This window comes from Bos javanicus, chromosome 22 (assembly GCF_032452875.1).
Source record: "Bos javanicus breed banteng chromosome 22, ARS-OSU_banteng_1.0, whole genome shotgun sequence".
Taxonomy (NCBI): domain Eukaryota; kingdom Metazoa; phylum Chordata; class Mammalia; order Artiodactyla; family Bovidae; genus Bos; species Bos javanicus.
This window is the reverse complement of record NC_083889.1, coordinates 21622908-21648803: the sequence shown is the minus strand read 5'-3', so window position 1 is coordinate 21648803 and position 25896 is coordinate 21622908. Positions and strand designations below refer to the sequence as shown.

The 25896-nt window shown below is 50.0% G+C and overlaps 1 protein-coding gene across 7 annotated transcripts in view; it reads left to right on the top strand.

The window, feature by feature from the left end:
* Nucleotides 1–25896, top strand: part of ITPR1 (inositol 1,4,5-trisphosphate receptor type 1) — a 352886-nt gene that overhangs the window by 246364 nt on the left and 80626 nt on the right. For all 7 annotated transcript variants that reach the window (XM_061396358.1, XM_061396356.1, XM_061396353.1 and 4 more), the window contains one exon: nucleotides 25061–25241. In XM_061396358.1, coding sequence (XP_061252342.1) covers nucleotides 25061–25241 — 181 coding nt within the window. The remainder of the gene's footprint in view (nucleotides 1–25060; nucleotides 25242–25896) is intronic.

Sequence of the window (25896 nt, the reverse complement as noted above, 5' to 3'; positions counted from 1 at the left end):
GGAAAATCTCACTCACCGCCTCATTAGAAATCTGGGGCCCCGGGAAAACTGATTCTAGCCTGGAACTGACTTGTGAGATGCCCCCCGCGCCCCGCCCCCCCTTGTGAGCTCTGAGCTTCTCTTTCTCTGGAGAGAATAATCTGGAATTCAGGTTGTTTGGGGCCAGCTGCGGACAGACACCCTGGAGCCCCTGGGGGAGTGATTTCAGTTTCATCTTGCTTTGGAGAAGCTGATTCAGAGTAGTCAGTGAGCAGCTGGGAAGTTTGTGTGAGGGGGGCTTGGGCTGCAGCGGTGACTGTTAATGATTGCCGAGGGCTGTCAGCCGTGACCGGCAGGTGGCTTCCAGCTGGAGCTCACTGCCCGCCTCCGGCTCTTCCCATGCACCACACCGAGTCCCCGTCCCAGGAGGGGGAGTCGGGCTGTGGTCAGGTGGGCTCCCCTGGATGCGTGCTTCTCAGTGACAGGTGGTGGACAGGGCAGTCACAGGGGAGCGTGCAGGGCTGTCCAAGAAGACCGCTGCAGAAGAGCTCTTACCTTGACCAGCGTCTCTTCCCAGGCTAGCTTCACATGGAGAAGAAGGGGAGGGAGACCCACTTTCCGAAAGTCTAGTTCATGTGGGGTTAGGACGGTCATCCCTGGCCTTGTGTCCTCTGTCTATCAAGTATGAGACACATACGCAGGTGGACTCCTGGCTTCCTTATTGCTTTGGATCGAGATTTTTTTTTTTTTTTAAGCAATTTAGATATTTTCTTAAAATCCAGCAGTGATGACTGGCTGGCTCCATTTCTGAACTCTTTTCTTCCCTGACTTGTGAAAATAATGATTTTAAAGTATGGTGATTGGATCAACTGTGGTACACCCTTGCAACAGATTCCTACTCAGCAATAAAAGGGAATGAACTGTTGATAAATGGGATTACGTAGGTATACCTCAGAGGCCATGTGCTAAGTGAAAGACGCCAGTGGCAGAGGTGACGTCCTGGGTGGTTCTGTGTACATGATATTCTCAAAGGGCAAGGCTGTGGTGCGGGAGAACAGAGGAGTGCTTGCCAGCAAAGGGCGGAGCGGAGACTCTGACTTTAAGGGAACAGCTCAAAGGAACTTTTTGGTGATGCCACTCTTGTGTGTCCTGCGCTGGACACACAGATCTATACATGTTTGAAAATGTGTAGAACTGCACACCAAAAAAGCCAGCGTGACCATTAAAAAAAAAATGAAGTAAAAACCACGATGACGACAGTGACCAACATTTATTAAGGGTTTCCTGTGGACCGTGAACCATGCTTCAGTGTTTTCTCATCTACCATCCCGTTTAATCCTCACAGTCTCCCTAGGAGGTAGGTGCCTGATTATCTCTTTTTTTTTAGATGAGGAAACTAAAGGCCTGAAGGGTAAAGAACTTGCCCCTCAGACAAGCAGTAAGTAGCAGAGCCAAGACTGGCATCAGGTCGTTTTTAGGGCCTGAACTTGGAATGCTTGGTACTGCCATGTTCTACTGGTTCAAACCAGCCGTGAGACCAGCCCAGCTCCACAGAGAAGGCAAAAGGGTTGCACCTCTTGCTGTGAGTTGACCACATGCACTAAGAGAGGGAGCTGTGGAGGCCCATTTGGGCTCCTGGCCCCCCAACAGCCCTGCTTTCATTAGGTGACCACCTACCAGGGGTCAGTCTAGCCCCTGAGTTGGGTGCTGCAGCTACAGAAAAGGGGCACCATTGTCTCTGCAGTGGAGGAGCTCAGTTCTCCCTGCAAGTTCAGTCCCATTTCTGCAGAAGTGTCGACTCCTGACCTTCCCCTTTTGATGGTGTATGAAATTCACCCTTGTACTGAGGATGGGTCACAGGGGACCAGAGTTCTTCAGAAGCTCTAAACGTCATTGTCCAGACCTCAGTGAACTCAGTTTATAGTAATTCAAAACTAAGGACGTAGCTGCCTGCTAGGAACCCTGCCAGGGAGAATTTGCTCTCTTGTTCTGAAACCTTGTAATCATCATTTAAGTCCTGAAGTGCCCCAAAGCTGAATCAGGAGGGTAGTTCCTGGCCTGGCATAATGGGCTCCAAGTCTTCCAATATCTTCTGTTCCTGCCCTGGCTTCTCTGATGGTAATAATGTCTGAAGATAACGTCTCCAAAACTACTACCTGGGTGCCATCAGAGTGGCTCAGGCTTCACAGCAAACCCTCTGCTCACAGGCAGTGGTACCCTGCCTTGGGGTTCTCCAGGGACGGGTGACACCGGGGAGCCCTGGAATCAAGCTTCTCTTTAAGAGAAGCTCCTTCTGTTCTTCCTGCCCTCACTCGTGCCACCTTGCTTCCTGCCAGCCCCCAGAAGAAATCTTCCCTGCTTGATGTTTTGTAAGCGAGTGGGAAACTATGAAATAAGCATTTGCTTATGAATTAATTTTTGGCACACGCGGGACTCAGCAGGTCTCATGGCACCCGCATATCCGTCCTTCGAGTCCTTGCCAGTTTCTGTGTTCCTTCCTCCTGAGATGTTCCCACCAGCACCGGAGGGTGCTCCCCCACTTCCTTTTCCCTGAGGGAGGGCGGAGGCTGGCCTCACCTGGGGAGCAGGAGGAGGAATCTTAGAGCACACCCAGTGTTTGGGGTTTTTTTTTTTTTTTTCCAAGCACATGCAGATGTTCGGGGATCTATGTGCTAACATGACCATAGAAAACCCCACAGCAAATAAACAGGACAGATCAAAAAAAATTTTTTTTTTTTTTGCTTAATTGCTTCCGGTTGCAGAAGCGCAGTGAATTGTATGTATCAAATGGCTGCCCACGGCTCTTCCTATGCCAAGTCTAGCCTACAGACACACCCAAAAAGGATTTTCTTTTCCGCACGTACGCAGCTTGAGTTGGAAAATGTGAGAAGCCCTGTCGGGAACCTGGCTGTGGGTTCAGCTGAGAGAGCTCCCTCGTCCAGTGGCCTTCCTGTCACCACACACTGATTTATTTTTTATTTTTTTATTTTTTGAAGTTGGCTTAAAACGTCATCCCAGGAGCCAGTTTAAGATAGGAAATCTCCCATTGCCTCCAGAAGAAGTCACGGCAAGAAGGCACTGGCGGGGGCGGGGGAGCACGTGACCTGGAGGCCCACCCTGACCCCAGCAAGTGGAGAGGAGGGTGGGGAGGGCGCTTTCCTTAGCCTTTGCTGGAAATGGAGGGCCAGCTGGTGAGGAAGATCAGCCTGGGTTTGACAGAGCACCACCCCAGGAGGAGGAGGAGATTGGTGTGTGAGCGAGTTACGAGTTACGTAAAAGGGTGTTGTATTTGGCAGGGGAGTGAGAAATGAGTCACTGGTGAGCGGTGTTTTCTGACCTCGGGTTTTATCCACGTGGGAGGAGAGCTTGGCCAGCAGTGGAGTCGGGAGGCTGCTGTCTCCCCGGCCTCGGGGGGCGGGTGTGAGAGCCGTTGCCATGACAATAAGAGGAAGGCAGGTGGCTCAGTCCCCTCTGCCCTTCGGCTGAAGCCACGCAAGGTCTGAATGGCGAGGCTTCCCAGGCTGGTTCAGGGAGAGGCTGTAGGCACGGCCAGTCGGCCATGCTTGGAGAGTGGGTGGTGTGGGGTCAGGGAATTTGAGGGACGTCGCCCAGAAGGGCAGGCAGAGAAGGGAGCTTGGCCTCCGTGGTGGAAACACCTGGGCCAGAGTCCCAGCCCTGCTCTCGCCAATGGGGTGACCTTGGACTTTCTCAGGATGCTCAGAAACTCGGTTCTCTCATCTGGGAGTTAGAAGAACTGAGTCCCTTCCTTACGCAATTGTTGAGAGGATTTAACGGTCACGTAGGGCTAAGAGTGCGCGTCCCAGTTGACTGCCCAGCGCTGGTTTGGTGGAGGAAGGCCAGTCTACCCCGTCTCATCACCTCCCTCCACAGGGCTCAGGGCAAAGTCCTAGACCTCCCCGCCCAGCTCCTGCACAGGAAGGAGGACAGTATCCATCCCCACTGCACAGGGCTTCTGCGGCAGTTGGAGAGAGTGATTCACTGGAAGTGCCTCACTCAGGGCCCAGGCCATAGAAGGACCTCAAAAGGAGGTGGTGATTATTTATATGAATGCAGTCTTTATTATTTAAAATGCTCTTTGTTTTATTCAGTTTGTTTTCTATCAGAAATCCAACTTCTGTCTAGTGGCTGACGATCCAGTGGGCCTGGGAGGGTGTGCTGTTTTATGTTCTTCTCACATACAGTTCACTTACGTCCCTCTCACCGTGTCTATATTTGAGATAATTTTAGAGATCCAGGAGAATGGGAGGCTTCCTTGCCTTGGGTACTAGTTACATACTCTGACAGACATTCTAGGTGAAATAGAAAGCAACGGGCAGTCCAGTTGCCTGCACCCTGACCCAGGACTTTTTTTTCCTTCTCTATTTTATTATTGTTATCGTTACTACTTCTTGGTCCTAATCATCCTTGTACATGGACCCTTCCTCTCCATTCCCAGGAAACTGACATGTCATTGAACAAGAGTCTTTGGGGATTATTGGTTTAGATACATGTTTTGAGGTAAAGACTCAGGATCTACAAATAGTTCCCATTGTTGGGAATATAAGACTTGAATGAACACTCTCCCTCTTGCCCAGCTGTCCAAGTGATGGGGCCTGGATGCCATAGGGACCTTCTATATTTCAGGGCAAGACATTGCTGCACAGAGCATCAGCGTGCGCCTCGTCACTTGGTTTGGAAAAGCTCCGTTCAAGGGTAGGATATGCATGCTGGCTTATGCTGGTGGAGGAACTAGAGACCCAATGTTATTTTTCTTCTTTCCTGAGTAGCAAAGCCAGCAGTGTAGGCAGAAGTGGACAGTTCCACACAGCTGTTCACCTGGCCTTCCCTAAGGGAGGGGACTGCAGTTGACAGGGAGTGGGGGAGAGATCTTTGGATGGGCTTCCCTGGTGGCGCTAGTGTTAAAGAACCCACCTGCCAATACAGGAGACGTGAGACTAGGGTTCGATCCCTGGGTCAGGAAGATCCCCTGGAGAAGGGCGTGGCAGCCCACTCCAGTATTCTTGCTTGGAGAATCCCATGGACAGAGGAGCCTGGCGGGCTACAGTCCATGGGATTGCACAGAGTCAGACACAACTAAAGTGACTCAGCACACACGCACGCATTTTGGGTGCAAAGTGTTAATCTCCTTTCCTACAAAATCCACAAGCCAGTATTAATTTCTAAGAGGAGATGTCTTCAAGAGACCCTTTGGGTTTTCCTCGGTCTCCAAAATTTGACTAAGAAGAAAAAAATGTCAGAAAATTTGAAAATGGTTGTCCCATCATTGTCTCCTGTTAAATCCATGATAAGTCTCAATTGTCCTTCTTTCTTTCTCTTCCTTCAGCTCTAGCAAGAGGTACTTCCTAACTTTCCCTAGTGCCTTCCAAGGATGGAGTTCCTCTTACAAACTTGTAAGCCCACACCAGTTTCTGCTCTGTTGGCTCATGATACCTTAGTCCAGGGCTTGGCAAACTATGGTCGGCGGGTCGAATCCAGCCAGGTGCCTGCTTTTGTAAATAAAGTTTTACCAGAACTCAGCCAGCCCTCCATTAACCTTTAGTGTTGTGTCTGGCCACTCTTATGCTGCCGGAGCAGAGCTGAGGGGTTGTACCAGAGACAGAATGGCAGCAAATCCTGGAATATTTACCATTTGGCCTTTTACAGAAAGCCTCTGCCAACCCTTGTGTTTTTTTAATCTTTGCTGACTAGATAGGAAGCTGCCGAAGAAAAAGAACCATGTCCTTTTTTTTTTTTTTTTCTTTTTGGCTACTGGGTCTTTGTTGCTGTGTCCAGGCTTTTTCTAGTTGGAGGGAACAGGGGCTGCTCTCTAATTGCGGTGTGAAGACTTCGCATTGTGGTGGCTTCTCTTGGTTGCAGAGCACAGGCTTCAGGGAGAGTGGACTTCAGTTCTTGTGGTGCATGGGCTTAGTTGCTCTGAGGCATGTGGGATCTTCCCACACTAGGGATCAAACCTGTGTCTCCTGCATTGGCAGGTGGATTCTTTGCCACTGGAGCAATGGGGAAACCCAAGAACCATGTCTTAACTGCTTTGTTCTAGGTTCTTCACTCCCTGGTAGAGCAGTGGTTTGCAGTAAATATTAACCAGGTGATTAATATCCTAAGTACCCAGAGAATGTGGCCGTTTACTCAACTAATAAATGGAAATTCAGGGAAAGAGAGGCCTCTCCTTTTTCTTGCCTGCTTTAATCAGTGGGGAATCCCCCATTTCCTTCCTTACCTCTAAAGGCATATATTCTCTCCAAGAATGTATTCCATCATCCTGCTTACCACCTTTCAATGCAGATTTGCAGGGCAGGCTCGGGCAGCTCCTTCCCGGGTGATACGTGTGTGGCTCAGGAGTCCTGAGTTTTCATCTGAAAGCCTTCTCTGACCACCCCAGGGCCCCACATTTCACGTCAGTCGCTCCCTGGTGGCCTGATGCTGTGTAATTTCTGTGTCTCCTGCAGAGGTTTTCCTTGCGGTGAGCACAGGGACTCCTTGAGACACCTACGGTTAACCCTAAAATATGTGAGATGCTGGCACCCAGTCTACAGCCTCTTTGTCATCTTTTTCCTTCAAGTTCCCTGGATGACCTCCTCCATCTCTGTGGCTCCCAGCTACCGTCTGTGCCAACAGCTCCAGGCCCCACCTCCCTGCCCATCTCTAGATTTCTGCACACACCCCTGCTGGGCATCTCCACGCCTGCTAGCTCTCAGTTCACGTAACCCCAAGCCCGCCCGTCCCCTCTGGTCCTCCACCCCCTGCCTTCTTGTGTCCTGTATCGAGGTCAGCGGACTCCCCACCGCCACCCTGCAGTCATTCACCCGAGCTGGAAACAGTGACATAATCCGTCTCCTCCCTCCTGATTTCCATCAGGAACTCATTCCGCGCCCACTCTGCCTCCCAGTGTTCTCATAGTCGGGACTTCGTTAGGACTTGTCACAAGCCAGACAGTCGACACCCGGAAGGTACACGCGACACGCCCCAAGTGGCCTGGCCAGGGCTGGGGGAGCTGGGGTTGGAAGCAAAATGCTCTAGCTTCAGAACTCCTGTCCCTGACCAACATCCTACACCTCCTGCTGGCTCAGGGCCATCTGAGTTCTGAGCCTGAGATGGGCTCTTCGCAGCCTCCCTGCTTCGGGACATGTCTGTGTGCCACACTGCAGTCAGCCATGCCTGGACCACCTGGTTCCCTGCCACGGAGGATGGAATCCATGGGCCGCTGGGGTGATCCGCCGGAGCCTGAGTGCCCGGCCCCCTCTGGTTCTCACGTTCACCACCGAGCTCATTGTCCTGCAGCCGCACCTGCTGGTTTGCCAGCCCTGGGCCCGTACAGAGATGCCTGTGCTCCGTGTGGGACGTGCCCAGTTCCCCTCTGCCTGGCATGCTCCCCGGGCCCTGTTTGAACTACCTCCTGGTCTGGAAGCATCTTAATCCCCTGAGGCAGAGGCAGTGGCCTCTGTATGTGGGCAGTTCATTTACTTAGCAGTCAGCACACTTGACATGGAGGCTCGTTGTTAGACAAGGGGAGGCAGAGATCAAGTCAGCCTTCACCCCCAGCTTCCCCAGGGAAGTCTCTGCATGTGTCGGCTGAAGGCAACTCGAGCTGCCCATAATGAATAAATGCAGAGAACCCTGCTCTCTAGGCTTATTCTGGGGGTTATATGAGAAAATACATGGGGGAAAAAAGAGAAAATATATGGAAAGCCCTCAGCTCAGAATGCTGCCTAATACATACTCCTTGCTCATGGTTACATTTTTGGTTATCTATCTTCCCTCTCCTCCCCTCCCCTCAAGAGTGATAATTTCTCCCAAGTTCAAACTTTGGTCTTACTTACTCTGCAGCACTTGGACCATGGTCAGAGCTCAGTGAATGTTCCCTGAATGAATCAAAAGCCTGGACTCTCTGTGGCCACCATGTTAATGTCCGTCTGCTTGTTGTTTCCTGAATATCAACGTGAGGATCTGAAATGTGAAGATGTGTTGTTGACAGTTATCACCATTTTAGAGAAGCACCTTCTTAAAGCATGGGAGGGAGTGAAGTTTATTTGAACCCAAAGAAAACACATAATGTCAGTGTGGAGAACCCTCCTTGTGATAAGAGACACTTGTTGGGTCTTTTCTTCCTCATAATAACTATAGATGGTGGTAATCATCTGTGTGTGTGCACACATTCAGTTGTGTCCGACTCTGCGACCCCATGGACTGTAGCCCACCAAGCTCCTCTGTCCATGGGGATCCTCCAGGCAAGAATACTGGAGTGAATTGCCATGCCCTCCTTCAGGGGATCTTCCCAATCCAGGGATCGAACCCATGTCTCTTACGTCTACCTGCATTAGCAGAAGGATTCTTTATCACTGAGCCACCTAGGAACCCCGGTGGTGATCATAATGGATACTAAAGTCTGAGCACTCACATGCCAGGAGCGAGGCTCAATGCCCTCTATGCATGGTCATGGGTGGGCAGGTTCTGCCTGGATCCGTTTTTGCTCGGTAGGAGGTAAGAGGATCCGAGAGGTCAGGGTACTTGCCTAGGGTCACAGTGCTCACTGGTGTCTGGGTCAAGCTTTGTTTTCTGCCAGAGGCCGAGTTCTCAGCCCCTTTGCAAGGCTGCCTCCTGTATGAGAAGCCTCCAGTTGCCTCCCTGGCATGGCCCCTCCCTGAAGACCAGGGAGATGGACCAAGGGCCCCCCTGGCGGACCCTGCTTCTGTTTTTCGGGCACATTAGAATTGTGGCTCCTCTTCTTCTTTTTGTTAGTGTACTCATTTGGAGGGCAGTCTGCCTTCCATAGAAGCCCCAGGATGGCTTGTGTGTGTTTGGTTTGGTTGTATCACCGGCCTGTGAATGACAGAGGAGAGCACCGTGGAGGACTTTACTTTTAGGCTGGGCATCTCATTTGCCAAATAAAAGTTACACACATCATACATGCTGCTTCCCCTCTGGTGGCCGCCGGGGTCTCAGGTCTTTGCAAGTTAATGGGAAGGAAAGTCTCTTGCATAACTTCCTCTCTGTAGAGACAGAAGGCAGCTCATTTAATGGGGCTCCTAAGAAGAGTTGGATCATATTACTACAGTTTTGGGTTTTGCTTGGCTCTCAAGGAGCATATGTAATTTGGTGTAATGTGAGGCTTATTAGAATTCTTGCCCATTTTGCATGCCCTGGATCCTCCCCCTATTTGAGTCCTGGGTAGGTGGAAGGATATTTATGTTTTTGCAGAGGGAAAAGGAAGTGATTGGTCGCCTCCATTTAAGTGCTTCTGAGGCAGGCACAGCGCATGGTGCCTCTGTGTACTTGATCTGGGCTGGGCAGAGGGGTAGCCCTGATCACAGATGGGAAAACTGAGTCCCGAAAGATCCAGGAGGTCTTTCCCACAGTCTCCTAGTTAGCAGAGCTGAGACGTGGTACCCAGGTCTGTCTCTCTCAAAAACCTTTTGACTTTCTACCACACTGGATAGCCTTGCAGTTGCATGGGTCTAACACTAGGGAGCTAATGAGGACCCCACAGCCACAGTGGTGTTTTTCTTACTTATTTATTTATCATGGTGGTGTTTTGCATCTTCCAGAGTAGCATCTGCCTTATTATTGATGGGGGCAGGGTAGGCAGCACTGGTTATTTGGTCAGAGAAGCAAGTGGTCACTGCTTGGTTATGCAGTGATTTCTCAAAGTCGACTTAGCCACACTGAAAGTACATTCGGCCTTATAACAATGTCTGAACTCTTCCGTAGTTTCTACCTGTGTCCTTTCTCTGGTCAGAGGGGAACTTGCCTCTCACATAGTAGAGGTTCTGGGTCAGTTACGTTTCTATGAGTTTTCTGGAATCCATGTTGGGGGAGCGGAGGGGCAGGAGAGTGAAGCCCGGGCGCACTGCACATGGCTGTTGTGAACCCCTCTACTATTTCCAATTAGCGGATGCATGTGTGAGTTGTATGCCTGTCTTCTATTTACAAGAGGAAATATCCCATTTAATTTTATTTTCACACCGAGAGCCCAAGTGTTAAGAGAACATAGTGTTCTAGCACTCCCTCGGTTATCAGCTGCAGAGCGGAGGTTGTATATTGTCACATACAGTTTTCCGAGTGTATTTCTACATTTGTTACCTGGCAACCTTGCCACGTCGGGACAGGAAGATGTATGGCTTCCTACCAGATCCACGCTGTTTATATTGCAGAAGGTAGGTGGTGTCTTCCTCACGGGAATATAGAAGAGGAGAAGGCTCAGGCTCACAGGGCTCAGTTGAAAGGCTCGGGCTCACGGGGCGGAGATGTTTCGGTGGCTGACCGAAGAGCAGGGCTCCAGTGGGAGGATGGCTCTTATCCTGCTTGGAGGGATGACTTACTGTGTCCTTGACCACTTCCCAGTTTTGATGAGAAAGGCAATTCCCAATATAGGGATGACAGCCACGATATCCCCTTTCAAGCTGCTTATAGCCCTTCAGGGTCTTCTGTTGAGCCGATCAACTGCTAGGAAAGCAGTGTGGCATGGGATTTGCATGCTGAGTGGGCCCTCAGGGCATCATAGCATCCCACCCCCCACCTATGCCCTGTGTCATTAACCTGCATCCCCAGAAGATACTTGTATTCAAAACCCTTGCAGCTAGGTTTGAAAGTCCTCTGGGTTGAAGCCACATGTTCTAAGACTCAGGAAAAGCTTGCTGAGACCAAGGACAGTGAATTCTCCAGCACCTGTAACATTGCTTGAGAAATGCTTCAGAGGGAAAAGTCCCCATGGTAACAGTTTTTTCAAAGAGTCTTGTGGCCTCCATAGGTTAGACAAGATAGCAGAGTGGTGGGACCCGGCAGCATAGCCCATCTGCACACGCTCCTTTAAGTCTCCCTCCTGGTGATGCCAGAGCCGGAGTCTGTCCACAAGGCCCACAGCACTCACAGGGTTGAGTGGATCCCAGGGCTTCCCACCGGTGTTTCCCTCTGCAGTTCTACCCTCTGTTGGCCTCCCTAATGAGAAGCCTTTGCAGTCCACTCGACTCTTACTGTCTTGCCTGTTGAGAAAGAAGATGACAGCTGAGTCCTCCTGGAGTATTTAGAAACCATCAGTTAGTTTTATTATTTCTTTTGGCTGTGCCCTGCGGCACATGGATCTTAGTTCCCCTCCTAGGGGTCAGACTTACGCCCCCTGCATGGTAAGTGCAGAGTCTTAATCATTGGACCACCAGGGAAGTCCCCATCAGTTAGCTCTCAGTATATGTATTTTGAGTGTTCCAACCTCCTTCAGAAAACCCAAGCCTTTTATTTGATTTCACATGGTTCTTTGCCCTTGGGTGTTAATGTCATTCCTGGTATCATCAGGAAATGTCCTGAGAGGAAGCCACACGATTCCTTATGGTTGTATTCTATAGCAAGTGGAATTTTTTTTTTTTTTTAATACCTGAGGAGGACTTGATCGCTGAGGGTTCTGAACTTGGACAGTCATCCTGAGTGTCCTTAACGTGGAAATCTATATCCTACTGTTTAAACTTTAAGATGATCCCTAACTGGCTTAAAGTCCTCAACCCACAGTGGAGGAAAACGTTGCAAAAAAAAAAAAAACAAGGTCATGCTGCATTTTTTTGGTAAGCACAGGAATCAACATAGAGATGTTATATAACTTCTATTTATATCCTCCTTGCTCACTATCTGCAGGCAGACAAGAGTCGCTGAGAAGGGATTTAATGAGCTCTCTGGGTTTGCTCACCTTCCTGAGCTGGTAGGAACCAGCTTGTTCTCAAGTGCGTCAGCAAAGAATCTGCCTGTGGGTGGGCGGCCAGGGTAGGTGGACAGACTTGTTGCCATGGTGTTCTTTAATTCCCCTGTCTCTCAGCCATCTCACTCCCCCCTTCCCTGACTCCTTCCTCTCCCTCCTTTTCTTTTCTTTCTTTCTGTCCCCCTGTCTATAAGCTGGCTTGTTTCTCACACCTAACTCAGGATCCTTGGAGCTGTCCCCAGAAAGAATATTTTCCTTTCCCCCTAAGCATTCCGCATTGTGTGGCTCTAAGATATCAGAAAGGTTTTGCCTACGGTGTCTTTTCCCCACACCCTCACCTATTTCTCTTCCTAGGATTTTTTTTTATTACCAGCCCGTTCACTGAGGCACCTATGCTAGGAGTCTTCAAGCTCAAACAGTAAGGAGCTTTCTCGTAGCTATTGGGTTGCCCATGAACCCAGTGGATTCCATTGCCAGTTGCCCCAGAGAAGGAGGGCGGTCGGCATTTCCATCATCCCCCTTTGTGCTCTTGGCCTGGGTAGGGTGAAGTCTCCTGTCTCATCTAGCACATTATTAAATGGAACCGCATGAAAACAAGAGAATGTGTTTGCCCCATGGTTGATAATTCTTGGAGCTCAGGCAACATCTGTTACCTGAAGGTTTCGATTATTCAGCCTGCCTTTAAGAAACAAAGAAGTGGCTGCTCCATCCAGTTCTCAGCAGGGAAGCAGAACTGGCCTTCTGAGAAGCCCCAGGGGTGCCCACCTGTACCCAGCTGCTCTGATGGCTTTGCCTGTGCATCACATTCTCAGCAGAACCTAGGTATTTAAAAGATGTGCTTTCAGGAGGTTATAATGAAATTGTTCTTAGAAAAGAATAAGTAGTTCCCATGAGGACAGGCTTAAACAAACAAACAAAAAAAACAGAAAAGCCAAAACCCACCCCTGCCTTGCCCAAGAGTTGTGCAATCCTTAATAGCAGTAGCCTGTTTGAATAATCAAAGGCGAGCTGACTTCCCCTTAGTAACTTCTGTTAGAGACATCTGCATAAAATATCCCCGGATTCCAGACCAAGAAGGTAACTTTTTTTTTTCCCCTCTGAGTAACTGGAGGGACTTTCCCTTTGGAAGGCTTCCAGCAGAGCTAACTTCATGGTTGAGAATATTTTCTCATTAGAAACTAGGACTCCAGTGGCTAGAGTCCTGACATGGGGGCATTACAGACACGTCACAGGCAAGCCCGGACCCAGAACCTCTCAGAACAACCTCCATGACATCCGTAGCTGTCTACGACCCTTGGGCACAACCCTCCTGCTCCCTGAGTGATCTGTGCCCACGTGCGCTTCCTGCGTCCTCCGAGTTCCTTTGTGAAAGTGTCAGAGCCTCCCTGATGGCTCTCCCAGTTTCCTTTGTCTGGGTTTTACACTTGTCATCAAGATGTCCCAGACGCCGAAGTGGGAGAGTCCTGTAAACCATCTGACGTCTTCAAGCCACTTGTTTCCCTTTGAACCCAGGACTTAAGAAATTTTTTTGTTTTTTAATTGCTGTTGGAGGAGGCTGGTTCTTCAGTTGCCCTCACCATACGGTGTTTGAGAAATGTGTTTTCACTAGCCCGCCTTGCAACACAATCCCGCAGACTGTTCAGCCCTAGGCTCGCAGCTGTGAAGTCAGGGGCGGGAGCCAGGTTATGAGATAGCAGGTCCGCGAAGGATTGTCCTTCCAACCCCACAGTTAATAATGCAAGTGTCAGCGGGGCAGAGCAGTTAACAGTTAACTAGATGGATTAGGGTCAGCAGCAGCCCGAGCCCATCACAGAGGCCTGGGCACAAACCTGATAAGCCTCTCAGAGGCTAGAACGCCACATCAGCCTCCTTCCGCTGGTCTTTGGCATTCGGCATTTTCCCCGCTTGGCAGGACTTTGAGCTTTCACGGACAGGGACCTTCTGGTTATTGAGTTAAACTTCAGCTGCCAGTAGCTGCACAGCTCAACTCGATTTCAGTCTCTCAGGACTGCCCCTCCCTCGGAACTCTTGGGCGTTCACTAAGATAGCAGGTCTTGATGGAGGATGAAGTGGCTGTGAGACAGTCCAGACCGAGGTCACGTGGGGCCTGCCCTCAAGGAGGTTCCAGTCTAGCAGGGGAGATGGATTATAAGCCCATTAACAATGAAATATGTGAATTGAGAGACATGTGAAGAGGGAAGCAGCCAGGATGCAGAGCATCACAGGAAAGCCATTTAGATGGTCAGGGGAGGTTTCTGTAGGGAGTTGCACTGATGCCCAGACCTAGCAGTCGAGAAGAGACCTAGGGGTGTGAGGAACAGAGGCAGGAATGTTCAGACAGACGGGTTGGCATGGGCTTGGCATATTGCAGGAACCGAAGGAGGCCAGTGTCTTTGGAGCATGAGCTGGGGAAGGAATGGGGGTGCACGCAGGGCAGGAGACTGCTGCCTGACCCAGGAACCGCACTTGTCATCGGGTGAGCGGCTCGATTGGGTGGTCTCAGCGGCCCCCGCCAAGCCTTGTCAGTGCTTCTAAAGGCTCCACGTTGGCTTGGCTGTGACCTGCTTGGATACATGTCACTGATGCCAGAGCCATGATCTGTGAAGCAGCACTTAGCGCCGATGAGCGCTGGGTACTCTCGTCCCGCCATCCCCATCCATCTGGCCCTCTGTACATTTAACTCGTGGATCCCCAGGATGTTCTCTGCTGGCATATGGAAGCTCCCTCATGGGCCAGTCCCCAGTGAAATGGGCCTGCAGGTTTGGGAGGAAGGGAAGCCCTGGAGCGTATGCGCGGGGTTGTGACCGGAGAGGTCATTGGATGGAGCGGAGGACAGCAGGTGACGATTGGCCCTCCATCAAGAATGCGCTTGCTTGGCTGGATATTTTGCTATTTGCCAGCCATCATCCTTGCCTCCAGTGGGCCAGGTCTATTTACTACTTTTGGATTTTATGGTCCAGTGGGTGGGTCACAGTTGGGTTTCTTTAGAGCAGGGAAGGGAACGTGTCTGGTTAGAATACCTACCAGGTGCAGGCCCGGTGCTGGGCTTCCACTATGGTAGATCCTAACTCCATCCTCCCGGCCTCTCGGTGGCACTTCCCCTTCTCCTTCCTTGGTTACAGATGAGGAAACGGAGGCTGCAGGTTAATAAATGCTGTGTCCACACCTGCCCATTTCTTCCACCAGCCTCATCCATCTGTTTGGACCTGAGTGTACAGGACACGAAGTCCATTGTCTGAGTCCCTGCTGCTCTCTGTGCAAACACAGAGAACAGGTGTGCAAAAGATGCTTCTTGACATAAACATAAGGCTCAAGCTGGATGCCCTGGGGGAACCTTGGTGCTTTTAGGGCAGGAAGTCAGTCAGTGTTGATTCATTGGCCCGCAGATACCCAGGATGGAAGTCAGACCAGAGAGCGAAGGTCCTACTCTGTGACCTGTATGTCAGTTCTTTCTTAATTAGAGTATGATTGCTTTACAGTGTTGTGTTCCTTTCTGATGTACAGTGATGCGAATCAGCCATATATATATACGGGTATCCCCTCTGTCTTAGACCTCCCTCCCAACGCCTCACCATCGCATCCTTCTAGGTCATCACAGAGCACCCAGCTGAGCTCCCCGTGCTGTGTAGTAGCTTGCCACTAAGTCCTTTCTTGCTAACACAGATGGAACCCCCAACTGAAGTGGGAAGGCATAGTAGCTGAGTGGCCCCCAGGCTCTGGGCAGGGGGCCACCTGAGCCCTCCTTGGCTGATGCCCAGGGCGCGTTTCTTGGTGATGGAGTCTCTCCAGCAGCTCTTGCATCATTCTTTTCGGGTCTCGCAGTACACATTGGAGGCTCGCTGAGAAGGCCTCCGTCCCCCAGTCACAGACCCCACGGTGAGGCTGTCGGCGAGCTGGCACAGGACCCGAGGGTGTCACCTGAACCCCCACAGGGCCCTTTGGTTGAATCACAGAGTCACCCCTGGAGGGGACCCTGGCCCCAGACACACACTGGAGATGGATTTTCTTAATCTCTAGTTGAGTAGAGGTGCATGGAACGAGATTCTAGAATGTCTTGGGTTTTCACAAGAGTCCTTCCTGGGGTCTCACCAGACTCTTGTTTGCTTCAGCGGCTTCCTTTTGTGTAAGCCGCACATTGACTTGAAGAGTAACCAACACACTGCCTTGCTCTGCAGAAGATGGCCTCTGTCCAGCCTTGGCAGGTCAGAGGAGTTGAAACATGCTGTTTATCTCTCAGTTATCAAGAGACGGCTGTACAGTTTGAACAAGGGAGCAACTTTTTTCAGCAAAATGAAGTGTGGATGTCTTTCCAACCCATACTTAGTACACTTCTTCGCTTCCTTCTCTACTGTTATAAAGTTTATATTATTCCTGAACTCATGAATGCTGGCAACATCTTCAGAGATGTGGGTGAGCTGAGACTTGTAGATGTTTACCGATTTAAACCCATCAAACCTTGCTAAAAAACATCCACCTTAGAGTGAGTAGTCATTTATATCAGGGGTACGTTTGATTCTTAATGTCCACTTCACTCATTATTAGATTCTTTTCAAACATCATACTTTTCCTGAAGCGTCAAGCATAGTTGAAAATACCAGAAACACCGTTCATGTTGAAAGACTTGGGCCTTTCCGAGGGGGTAGGGGGCAGTGTTTGACACCACGTTTGTGTTCTGCATTTGGGTGTACTAACTTGGGGAAGTGGAAGCTAAAACATTTATCTCTGTGCCTAGCAGAAGCTGAGTGGCTTCTAGAACTAGTGAGATTCCAGCTGGATTTTTATTTTCTTTCACTTCCTTCGTCGTGATGGTTTTGGGAAATGCTCTCCAGGGTGTTTTTGCTGTCATTCTGCAGGCCGTCTTGACCTACCAGTCCCAGCTGGGATTGTTTATCTTTGGATGTTTTGGGGATACTAGACTTTGGTCATCACATAACACCCAGCACGTGAGCCAATCCACTGTCTTACCTGCTGACTTCTCTCCTTGGGAAGTGGTGTTGATAGATTCCATGCCCCTACTGGAGTCGTTTCCCATAGTTATCAAACTGTGCTTCACGTTGCGTTTCGTAACTGCAACCTTGATGGACCCCAGCCACGTGGTGCACACGGGCAGGTGGTAAGAGTCGTGCTTTTCAGATAAGAAACCCAGAGCACAACTGCAGGTAAGCAAATTGCCCAAGTTCACCTGGCTGGTTATCAGGGAGCACGGGCTACAATTTAGGTTTCCAGACTTGCAGTTCTCTGGGCTCCTCTGCCTGAAGCACGTGTGTTTTATCACCTAGTTCCTGGTGCATGATCTGTGGGTTTTGATCGTTGTCAAGGGTTTCTAAGAAAAGGATTCGAGACCTAGAGTGATGACAACAGTTAGGTGAATCGTCTGTAATGCCCAGCTCTGGCAAAGCTTCATCTAGCAGAAGGGGCTTGTTTCGGAGCCCATCTTCACAAGTGCATCAGACTTTGCAGGAAACACAGGCATTCACACGTGTTCCTACCACGGCTATTCTTTACTGTGAGAGGAGTCCGTGTCTGTGCAGCTGAGAGACTTAGGGTGGTAGGTGGGGAAATAGATTATAAAAAGCCAAAAGGTGTTTGGAGTTTGACACACTCCTGCTCAGGGGAGAGGTGCTGAACGAAGCAGGGGAGCTGAGAGCATGGGCTGAGGCATCAGACCAATGGGGCTTGAGTCCTGGGCACCACCACCACTTCCCAGCTGTAGGACTTGACAAGTTATTTAGCCTCTTTGAGCCTCAGTTTCCTCATCTGTAAAGTGGGGAGAGTGATAACCCCTACCTCCTGGGGTAGTTGCAAGGGTTAAATGAGATACTGTGTACAAAGCACTTAGGCAGTGCCCAGCAAACCATAAGCCTTAAGTTACCACTCACTGTAATTTACAAATCAGGGTCCCCAGGAAGTGATGAAATCTCGGATAACCACGGGGCTTGGAAGAGAACCCCACAAGGTAAACCCCACACCTGGGTAGCCATTGCTGTCACTCTGTCACCCGCAGGACCTCTGTTTGAGCTGGACATGAATGGGCTGCCCTGTTTGGAGACCCCAGGGCCAAGCCTGAGGTGCGCATGTGCCGGAAGCACATGGAAAAGAGAGAAATCCAGGGAGGAATTTCCAGCAGCCCTGGGAAGCTCAGGGATTCAGCACGGTTCAGCAGGTCACATTTTTCAAGTTTTTGCCCTTAGCCTGAGAACTTAATTCATTCTGCAGCAGATAAATGAGCACCCAGAGTGAAAGTCATGGGCTGTGTCACTCAGGGACATGGCCCAGGCAGTCAGATAGAAAAGCTGATTCTCTGGAACCTCGGAAGGCTCAGTGGGAGGCTTTCTGGACGGTGAATGACTGCAGGGTGAAATACTTTCTTCTGGGGAAGGATCCAAGTTTCGAAGCTGTCCCAGGAGCACAGGGGACTGCTCCCTCAACCCTCCCCCCTCCCCCAGGCCGGGCCTAAATCACATCCACCTCTGCTTCCTTTATCTGAGATGCTCATACAGGGCTCCTCCCATGTCCCTTCGAACTTCCCAAGAGGCTCAGTGGTAAAGAATCCGCCTACCAATACGGGAGATACGGGTTCAGTCCTTGGGTTGGGAAGATCCTCTGGAGGAGGAAATGGCAACCGACTCCAGTGTTCTTCCCTGGAGGAGTCTGGCAGGCTACAGTCCATGGGGTCGCAAAGAGGCAGACACAGCTGAGCAGCTGAGCACACACACATGTCCCTGCAAGTGCAGGCAGGCTGGCTGTGGGTTCCAGGGTACGAAGACTGTCTCCCCCACTACGCCCGCCCCACCCCAAGTCTCTGAACTCTGGGGAAGATGACTTTTCAATAAGGTGCTCAGTCGCTCACCTTCCCTGGTGTGTGTCCAGCACCTGGGGAAGGCCCGTATCTCCCCTTTTTCTCTCCAGACAGACCCCATCCTGCACAATGCGACCAGGCCGTGACCTCTTGCATCTCAAGAAAGGCATGCCCCCACCCTCTCCTGCACACTTCCGGCCTATTGTCTAGTGGCGCTGCCAGCCCTCCACTGGTCCCTAACTTTGGGTGGCCTCTGGTTTCAGAAACTGGGAGGGCTTGTCATAAATCACACTCTGTTTCTTTGTAAGAACTTGGCCGGGCATAGTAGGTGGCTGCCAGGCTCATTAAGAGATGTCTTAACTGTTTTCAAGAGTGATCTGAAAGGGCGGTTTCCTTATTATTTTCAGCTGAAGAGCTCATTCCTGAGTCCCATGCAGCTCGGGCAGCCCGAGGAGGGCAAACTGTGTCCACTTGACATTTATCCCAGATTGGGAATGAAACTCAGGTCGGGTGTCACTCACCCACCCCCAATCCTGGTCAAGGGGACTGACTTGAACTCAGGAGACGTGGTTTTCTGTGTTCATTTTCGCTCTGGGCCTCAGTTTCCTCCTCTGTAAAAGATGGAGGGCTGGACTAAGTGGGTAGTTTCCAAACAGCGTTCTGTGGAACCGTGGAGTTGCAAGGAGGATTCCAGTGGTGAGATGGGGTCCTCCCTGCTCTGTCTCAGGCTGAGCAGTTGTGCCTGTATCTCTCTAATACCTGGTCCTTACCCCAGTGTTAGGGGAAGGAGGAGGAGCGAGTTTCCTTGGTGGGAAAAGCATCTGGAAGTGGCTGACATAGGGTGCTTCCAACTTTAACTTTCTCTGATCTGTGGTTTCTTTTTTGTGGTGGTGGTTTTTAAACCCGGCTTACAATGGCCATACCTAGATCCCCGCCCCTCCTCTGTCCTCCAGAATTCCCATGTAGGGGGTCACTTTCTCACCTGGTCCAACCCCGACTACCTTCCCTCAAGCCCCTCCAAACATGTACCTGTTGTCTGTGATGTTGGTACTGGTGCGGGTCTGCCCCCAAACCAGGCTTTTCTTTTTTGGAGTTGCCTGCCGCCCCCTGGGACTGGTGTTCTGTGTGATCATTAAGAAGGTAGGTAGTGGAGATGGCCCTGAGCACAGGGGCAGGGAGCCAGCGAGGTTCTGCCCCCTGTCAGCTGACCTCTCCCGACCCCAGGTCTCCTGCCTCTAAAGTGATTATGAATGATGGATTTATGAATGATGGTATCTATCTTGACAATCTCCTAAGATGCTGATAAGACAGCTTATGTGAAAAGGGCTTTGGAATCTAATGTGATTTGGAGATAATCGGGGAGAGGAGGAAAGGGCGGTGGTGAAGAGAGATGGGCTATGAGGGTGTCAGACTCAGATCCCTCTGCTGGGGAAGGTAGCCTCTGAGGGTGGCCCCCAGTCTGGACCACTTTGACCAAGTTCTCTAGCCTTCTGGAAGCAAAGCAGTTGCTTTTTCCATCTCTCTTTTCATTGTGATATGACTTACATACAATCATATGTATAGATTTTAAGTGTAGAGTTTGATCAGATTTGACAAATACCATCAGATTTGGTCATATTTGTGTGGCTTCTGTAACAAATCACTAAAAATAACAAATTACTAAAGTCTTACTAAACTGCTAAAATTACTAAATCTTACAAATTACTAAAATTACTTTCAGCAATAAGTTACTAAGAATAATAAATTACTAAAATCTTAGTGGCTTTAGACAGCCAGATATTTTATCTTATAAGTTCGACATAAGTCTTAACCAGACTAAATCAGGATTCAGCAGGGGAGGGGCCCCAGGGGGAGGGAATTTGTTTTCCTGTGTTTCCCAGTTTCTAGAGGCCGCCCACAGCCTGTGGCCCCTTCTTCATCTTCAAATTTCAAAACCAGCCACGCTGAGTGGAGTCCTTCTCATACTGCATCCCTCCACCCTCCTCCTCTACATTTCTTTTTCTTTCTTTTTTGGCTACACCACGTGGCTTGTGGGATCTTAGTTCTCTAACCAGGGATCAAACCCGTGCCCCCTGCATTGGAAGGGCAGAATCTTTAACCACTGGACCGCCAAAGGAGTCGTACCCCTCCTCTTCTACTTTTAAGCACCCTGGTGATGACACAAGCCCTTTGAATAATCCAGAATCATCTCCCAGTTTTAAGATCAACTGAATAGGAACCTTAGTTCCATCTACAACTTCCTTCCCCTTTGCCATGTAAGCTGGCATGTTTTATAAGTCCCACAGATGAGAGTCCGGACGTCTTTGCAGGGCTGGGGGGCATTCTTCTATCTGCCATACCTGTGCAGCCTCCATCCCAATCAAGACATTGTCTTCACTCCAGAAAGTTCTCTTGTTTCCCTTTTGGTCACTTCTCACTCACCACCCACCCCCCTGCCCAGAGGCAGGCAGTTTTGCTGTTACTGACAACTCATGCACTACACTAGTTTTATTTGGAAGGGTTACCTCAAACCTGCTGGGTGGAGTGCAGTGAAGTGTGGAGAAGTGAAACAGTCTCTCCGTGACTCTTGGTTCTAGGTTTGGGGAACAGTGCAGGAGGGGAGAGCAATTCATTGAAACACATTCGAGGAGAGCAGTGGGCAGGTAGCCATGAAGAGCCTGAGGGGGTTGGGAGCCAGTCCCTGCCTGCTCTGGTCCAAGGTCCCACCTGCTTCTGGAAAAATGGTCCAGAGGAGGGCGCCCCTTTCCCCTCCCGGGCCCTATGAGGCCCTTGTGACAGAAGGAGGTGGAAGGAGCAGGTCTGTGAACGGTGTACAGGAGCTGAGCTCACCGCCTCTGGGTGACACCAGGCACAGCCTACCCCAGGGAGGCGAGGGGTGAGTCTTAGCTCCTCTGCATGCCGTGGCTTTCACTTCTCCTGTACAAGGTCCTCTCCTTCCAGCATGTCTGCTGAGCTTCCCACTCAAGAGACCTGAAAGTTCTCCTCTGTCCTCCCCTTGCTGCTCTGCCGCCTCCAGCGCCCCGGCATCCTGGGAAGATGCTGTGTGTCACAGCGCCAGCATCTCAGGGGTGCTCCCACAGGAGGCACATTATCTCAAAGACCCAAAAGCTTCTCCTGATTTCTGAAAGGAGTGATAGTAACAACTTCTTCATTGGAGACGGGCGGTGGAGGGTGTTAGGTGACAGGCACAGAAGTTCACTCACGCTCCCAGCCCCTCGTCAGGTCAGCCATCGGGATTGTCACTGTGATTAGCTTGCTGGGTCTTCGTAACCATTCATGAAGGGCATACCCTGTTACGATGCCCATTTGGTAGATGAGAAGATTTGCATTTCAGAGATGTCGTCACTTTCTAAGGTGGCACTGGCTTGTAAGCGGTGGAGCCGAGGCCTGTTCTGACTCCGGAGGTTGTTCTCACCACTGAGCCCTTCAGGTGATGGCTTTGCTGTGGCTTTTTCTCGTGATAGTTGGTTAATGGTGGTGCAGAACCAACTCATTCTGTGGGCACTGTGCTAAGCGCTTGGTGTGCACCTCAGCAGCCTTTCCGCGTGGGTTCAGAGAGGTTGAGTAACTTGCTCAGGGTCCCAGAGCTGGTGGGTAAGGGACCCCAGCCTCAAACCCAGGAGGTCCAACTGGAAAGCCTGCCCTACTAACCCTCCGTTAAGATATGTTTCCTTCCACTGAGGCACTGGTATGATCTCTCTCCTCAGTTCTTGCTGCGAGGCATCATGGGGTTTGCCTGTCTTCAGTTTTTTGATGTCCAGTGCCCGAGAATCAGCTGGGTCTCCCTTCGCATCTTCTAGCACCATCCTTGTTTGACATCAGTTTTCTGGGCTTACTTGTATCACCGTACCCCACTGTCCACTTTACCATTTCACTGACCACATTTTGTTTACAAAGCAGCGTCAAATCCTTGAGGGACTGAGGACTGTTACAAATAACGCAAAATAAATACACTGGCCATTGCAGAAACATATATAGAAGCATGTAATCCTCTGTATCTTGCCCTCCTCTCATTTTACCAGAGGCCTCCTTGCCCTGACCCTGTCCAGTGACATCTGGCTGGATGCGAAGCAGTGTTTGTAGTAGGTGTTGGGTGTGCACTGTTACACTCTTACAGGTTACAGTCGGTGGGCTTTGGCTATTCACTGACTTAAAGTGCATTTGTTTTCCTGCATGACCAGATTGCCCACAGATGTTTTTTAAGTTGCCTTCATACCATGGGAAGACAAATGGGGCAGCAACTGAACTTCATTGCCCTGAGCAGCCACCTTCCCGCAGTCTCCCCGTGACCCCTGTGGCTGAGATGTTGTGTGACGTCTCTGGGAGGAAAATGTCATCACTGTGTTTGGGTGGCTGTCGGTTGAGGTCTTTCTTAGTCCCCTGCACATCTCCTTTTGTTTGTCTGCAGACACATCGGCTCTCAAAGAAGTGAACAAGTAGAACTTGCTTTTTCACGTGTGAGCAGTTTTCCAGAGTGAACGTATGTTTTCCTTACCAAGCTACCAGTTTCACAGGGCACAGACTCCTTTTTGTTCATTGTTGTTTCTCCTCTAACAGGCATAATGCCCAACTCATGACAGATGTGCAGTAAATAGCGGGTGGCGGATGGATGGATGAGTGGATGGAATACTGGTTGGATGGATGGGCAAAAGAGAAACCTAAAAATAAAGTAAAGGGCAGTGGAGGGCTTCCCTGGTAGCTCAGCTGGTAAAGAATCCATCTTCAAGAGACCCCAGTTCGATTCCTGGGTGAGAGTGATCCCCTGGAGAAGGGATAGGCTATCCACTCCAGTATTCATGGGCATCCCTTGTGGCTCAGTTGGTAAAGAATCCACCTGCAATGTGGGAGACCTGGGTTCGATCCCTGGGTTGGGAAGATCCCCTGGAGGAGGGCATGGCAACCCATTCCAGTATTCTTGCTTGGAGAATCCCCATGGACATAGGAGCCTGGTGGGCTACAGTCCATGGGGTCTCAAAGAGTTAAACACGACTAAGCAATTAAGCACACACACGCATACACACACACATAAGCACACGCGCGTGCACACACACATAAGCACACACGAATGCATACACACATATAAGCACACACGCGCGTGCACACACACATACACACAAGCACACACACGTGCACACACACATACACACACACGGCAGTGGGGCACGTGAAAGCCTGGAGCTTGGCTTAAAGAGCAGGAGTGATGGAGGGTGACACACAGAATGATAAGGCCAAGCAGGAGGCAGGCAGGGGGTTGGAAACTGGCATTTGGGAGTGGCTGAAGAGAAAATGTTAAGACCAGGGAGCACAGGTAGGAGGGCTGTATCCTGTGTTGTACATAAGAAACAACCAGAGGTGAAGAACAGGGAGAGGGAGAAGGGCAGGATTGAGCAGAGCTCTGTGGGCAAGTGACACGGACATCTGTCAGCGTACCATGTGGACTAGTGGCTGGAAGGGGGGCCACAGTGGCTGAAGTTGCGTGTCGGCAGATGGACACGCAGTGGCTTTCGGGGCGGCAGGCTGCTCAATCAGGCTCAGGGTGTGCAGGGGTGAGAGGTGGAGGAGTCGAAGGGCTTTGTGAGGCTGATAAGAGTTTGTTTTTTTCTGGGATTTCAAGCTTAGGGTTACCTTCTGTAGGGAAGTGCCATCTCTCCAAATGGGGGAGGAAGTGAAATTGGCAGAAAGCTCCAACCCGGAGAAGCAAATACATTGTTTGGAGCTTTGTTTTATTCCTCTGGAAATTGACCGTATTGTATTTTTATGTAAATAATCCACAACAGCGTGGTATTTGCAAAGGGGTGAAAAGAGAATGCTCGTAAACGAAGTTGAGACACCATATTGTGTTTTCACATCAACAATGTATACTATTGCTTGCAGTGGGTCCAAAAAAAACAAGTGCGTATCCAAGAGGCAGACTACCTGTTAACTGTAAGCTTGTTCCTCTCTACCTGCCCTTGAAGACCTCATTTGAAAACCACCTTTTCCATGAAGATCTTGGGATCACTCCAGACCTATGTCATCCTTGCCAGCTCTGAACATCTATAATATAATTGTCTTTGTAGCTTCTGGAGCACTTGTTACACGTTTCAGTCTTCCTTACAGGCATGTCATTGTAATCTGGTGTGGAGCCCTAGAGGGGCGGGTTGCATGTCTTACTTATCTGTATATATTCATAGGGGTTTGCAAAGAGGAGGGTTCGTAGATGTCCTTAAACACGACTGGCTGTGCAACAATTACCAAAAATACATTCTGCTTTCATTGTTACTGGAGTTGATATCTGTGTGTGTTGGGAGTTGTGCTTAGTTAGCTAAAATCTGCCCACCACCCCCTAGCAGGCTTCCCAGGCCGGTATGGCTTCTTCAGCCAAGACGTGACAGTTTTCTCTCAAAGCTCCTTGTAGACACACTCAGGCTGTCGAATTGAGTGAATGACAGTGCAAAAAACAGCGTTGAACCTCGGTCCAAACTGAGATAGGTTTTCAGGTTTTGTGTCTGGCACTGATCCTCGTGAGGTTTTGGTGTCCTGAGTGGGATTCAGTAACTGGTGTGTCACAGTGTCGGGAAAAAACCATGGGTTTTCCTTGGCAGCACTCCTTTTTCTGCCGGTTGACAGAAGACAAGAAGTCAGAGAAATTCTTCAAGGTTTTCTATGACCGAATGAAGGTGGCCCAGCAGGAAATCAAGGCAACAGTGACCGTGAACACCAGTGACTTGGGAAATAAAAAGAAAGATGACGAGGTGGACAGGGATGCCCCGTCACGGAAAAAAGGTAAACACCCCCCTGCTCGCAGCTCTGGGGTCAGCTGGATTGGGAACATGGGAGGAACCCTGGTTTTCCTTTCATTTTTACAGGACTTCTAGACTCCCAGATGGATTCTGACTGGGGCTTTCAGAAGAATAAAACCAGTCTGATTGTGATAAAACTCTTCCTATGTAACCTGGAAGAGTGGCTCAGTGGTAAAAGAATCTGCCTGCAATGCAGGAGACTCAGTTTTGATCCCTGTGTTGGGAAGATCCCTTGGAGGAGGGCATGGCAACCCACTCCAGTATTCTTGCCTAGGAAATCCCATGGACAGAAGAGCCTGACGGGCTACAGTCCATTGGGTTGCAAAGAGTTGGACACGACTTAGTGACTAAACAACAGCAACAACATGTAACCTGAACTGAATTCCGGCTGCTTGGGAAACTCCTAAGGTTTAATACACTAATACTTTCTTGGTCAAACCAGGGTTTTATGGGCAGGAAATCCACTGATAATCTTTTCTTGTAATTTTCATTTAATGTCCAAGAAAGTTGAGGAAGATACACACTTTAAAACAAAAGGCATTATCTAATCCTCCCTTATTTTCTAAAATATTTGAAAGTTCATGAAGCTTTTTATCCATTACCTTCCTTGAAGAGAAGTAATACTGGGGAGTGGGTAG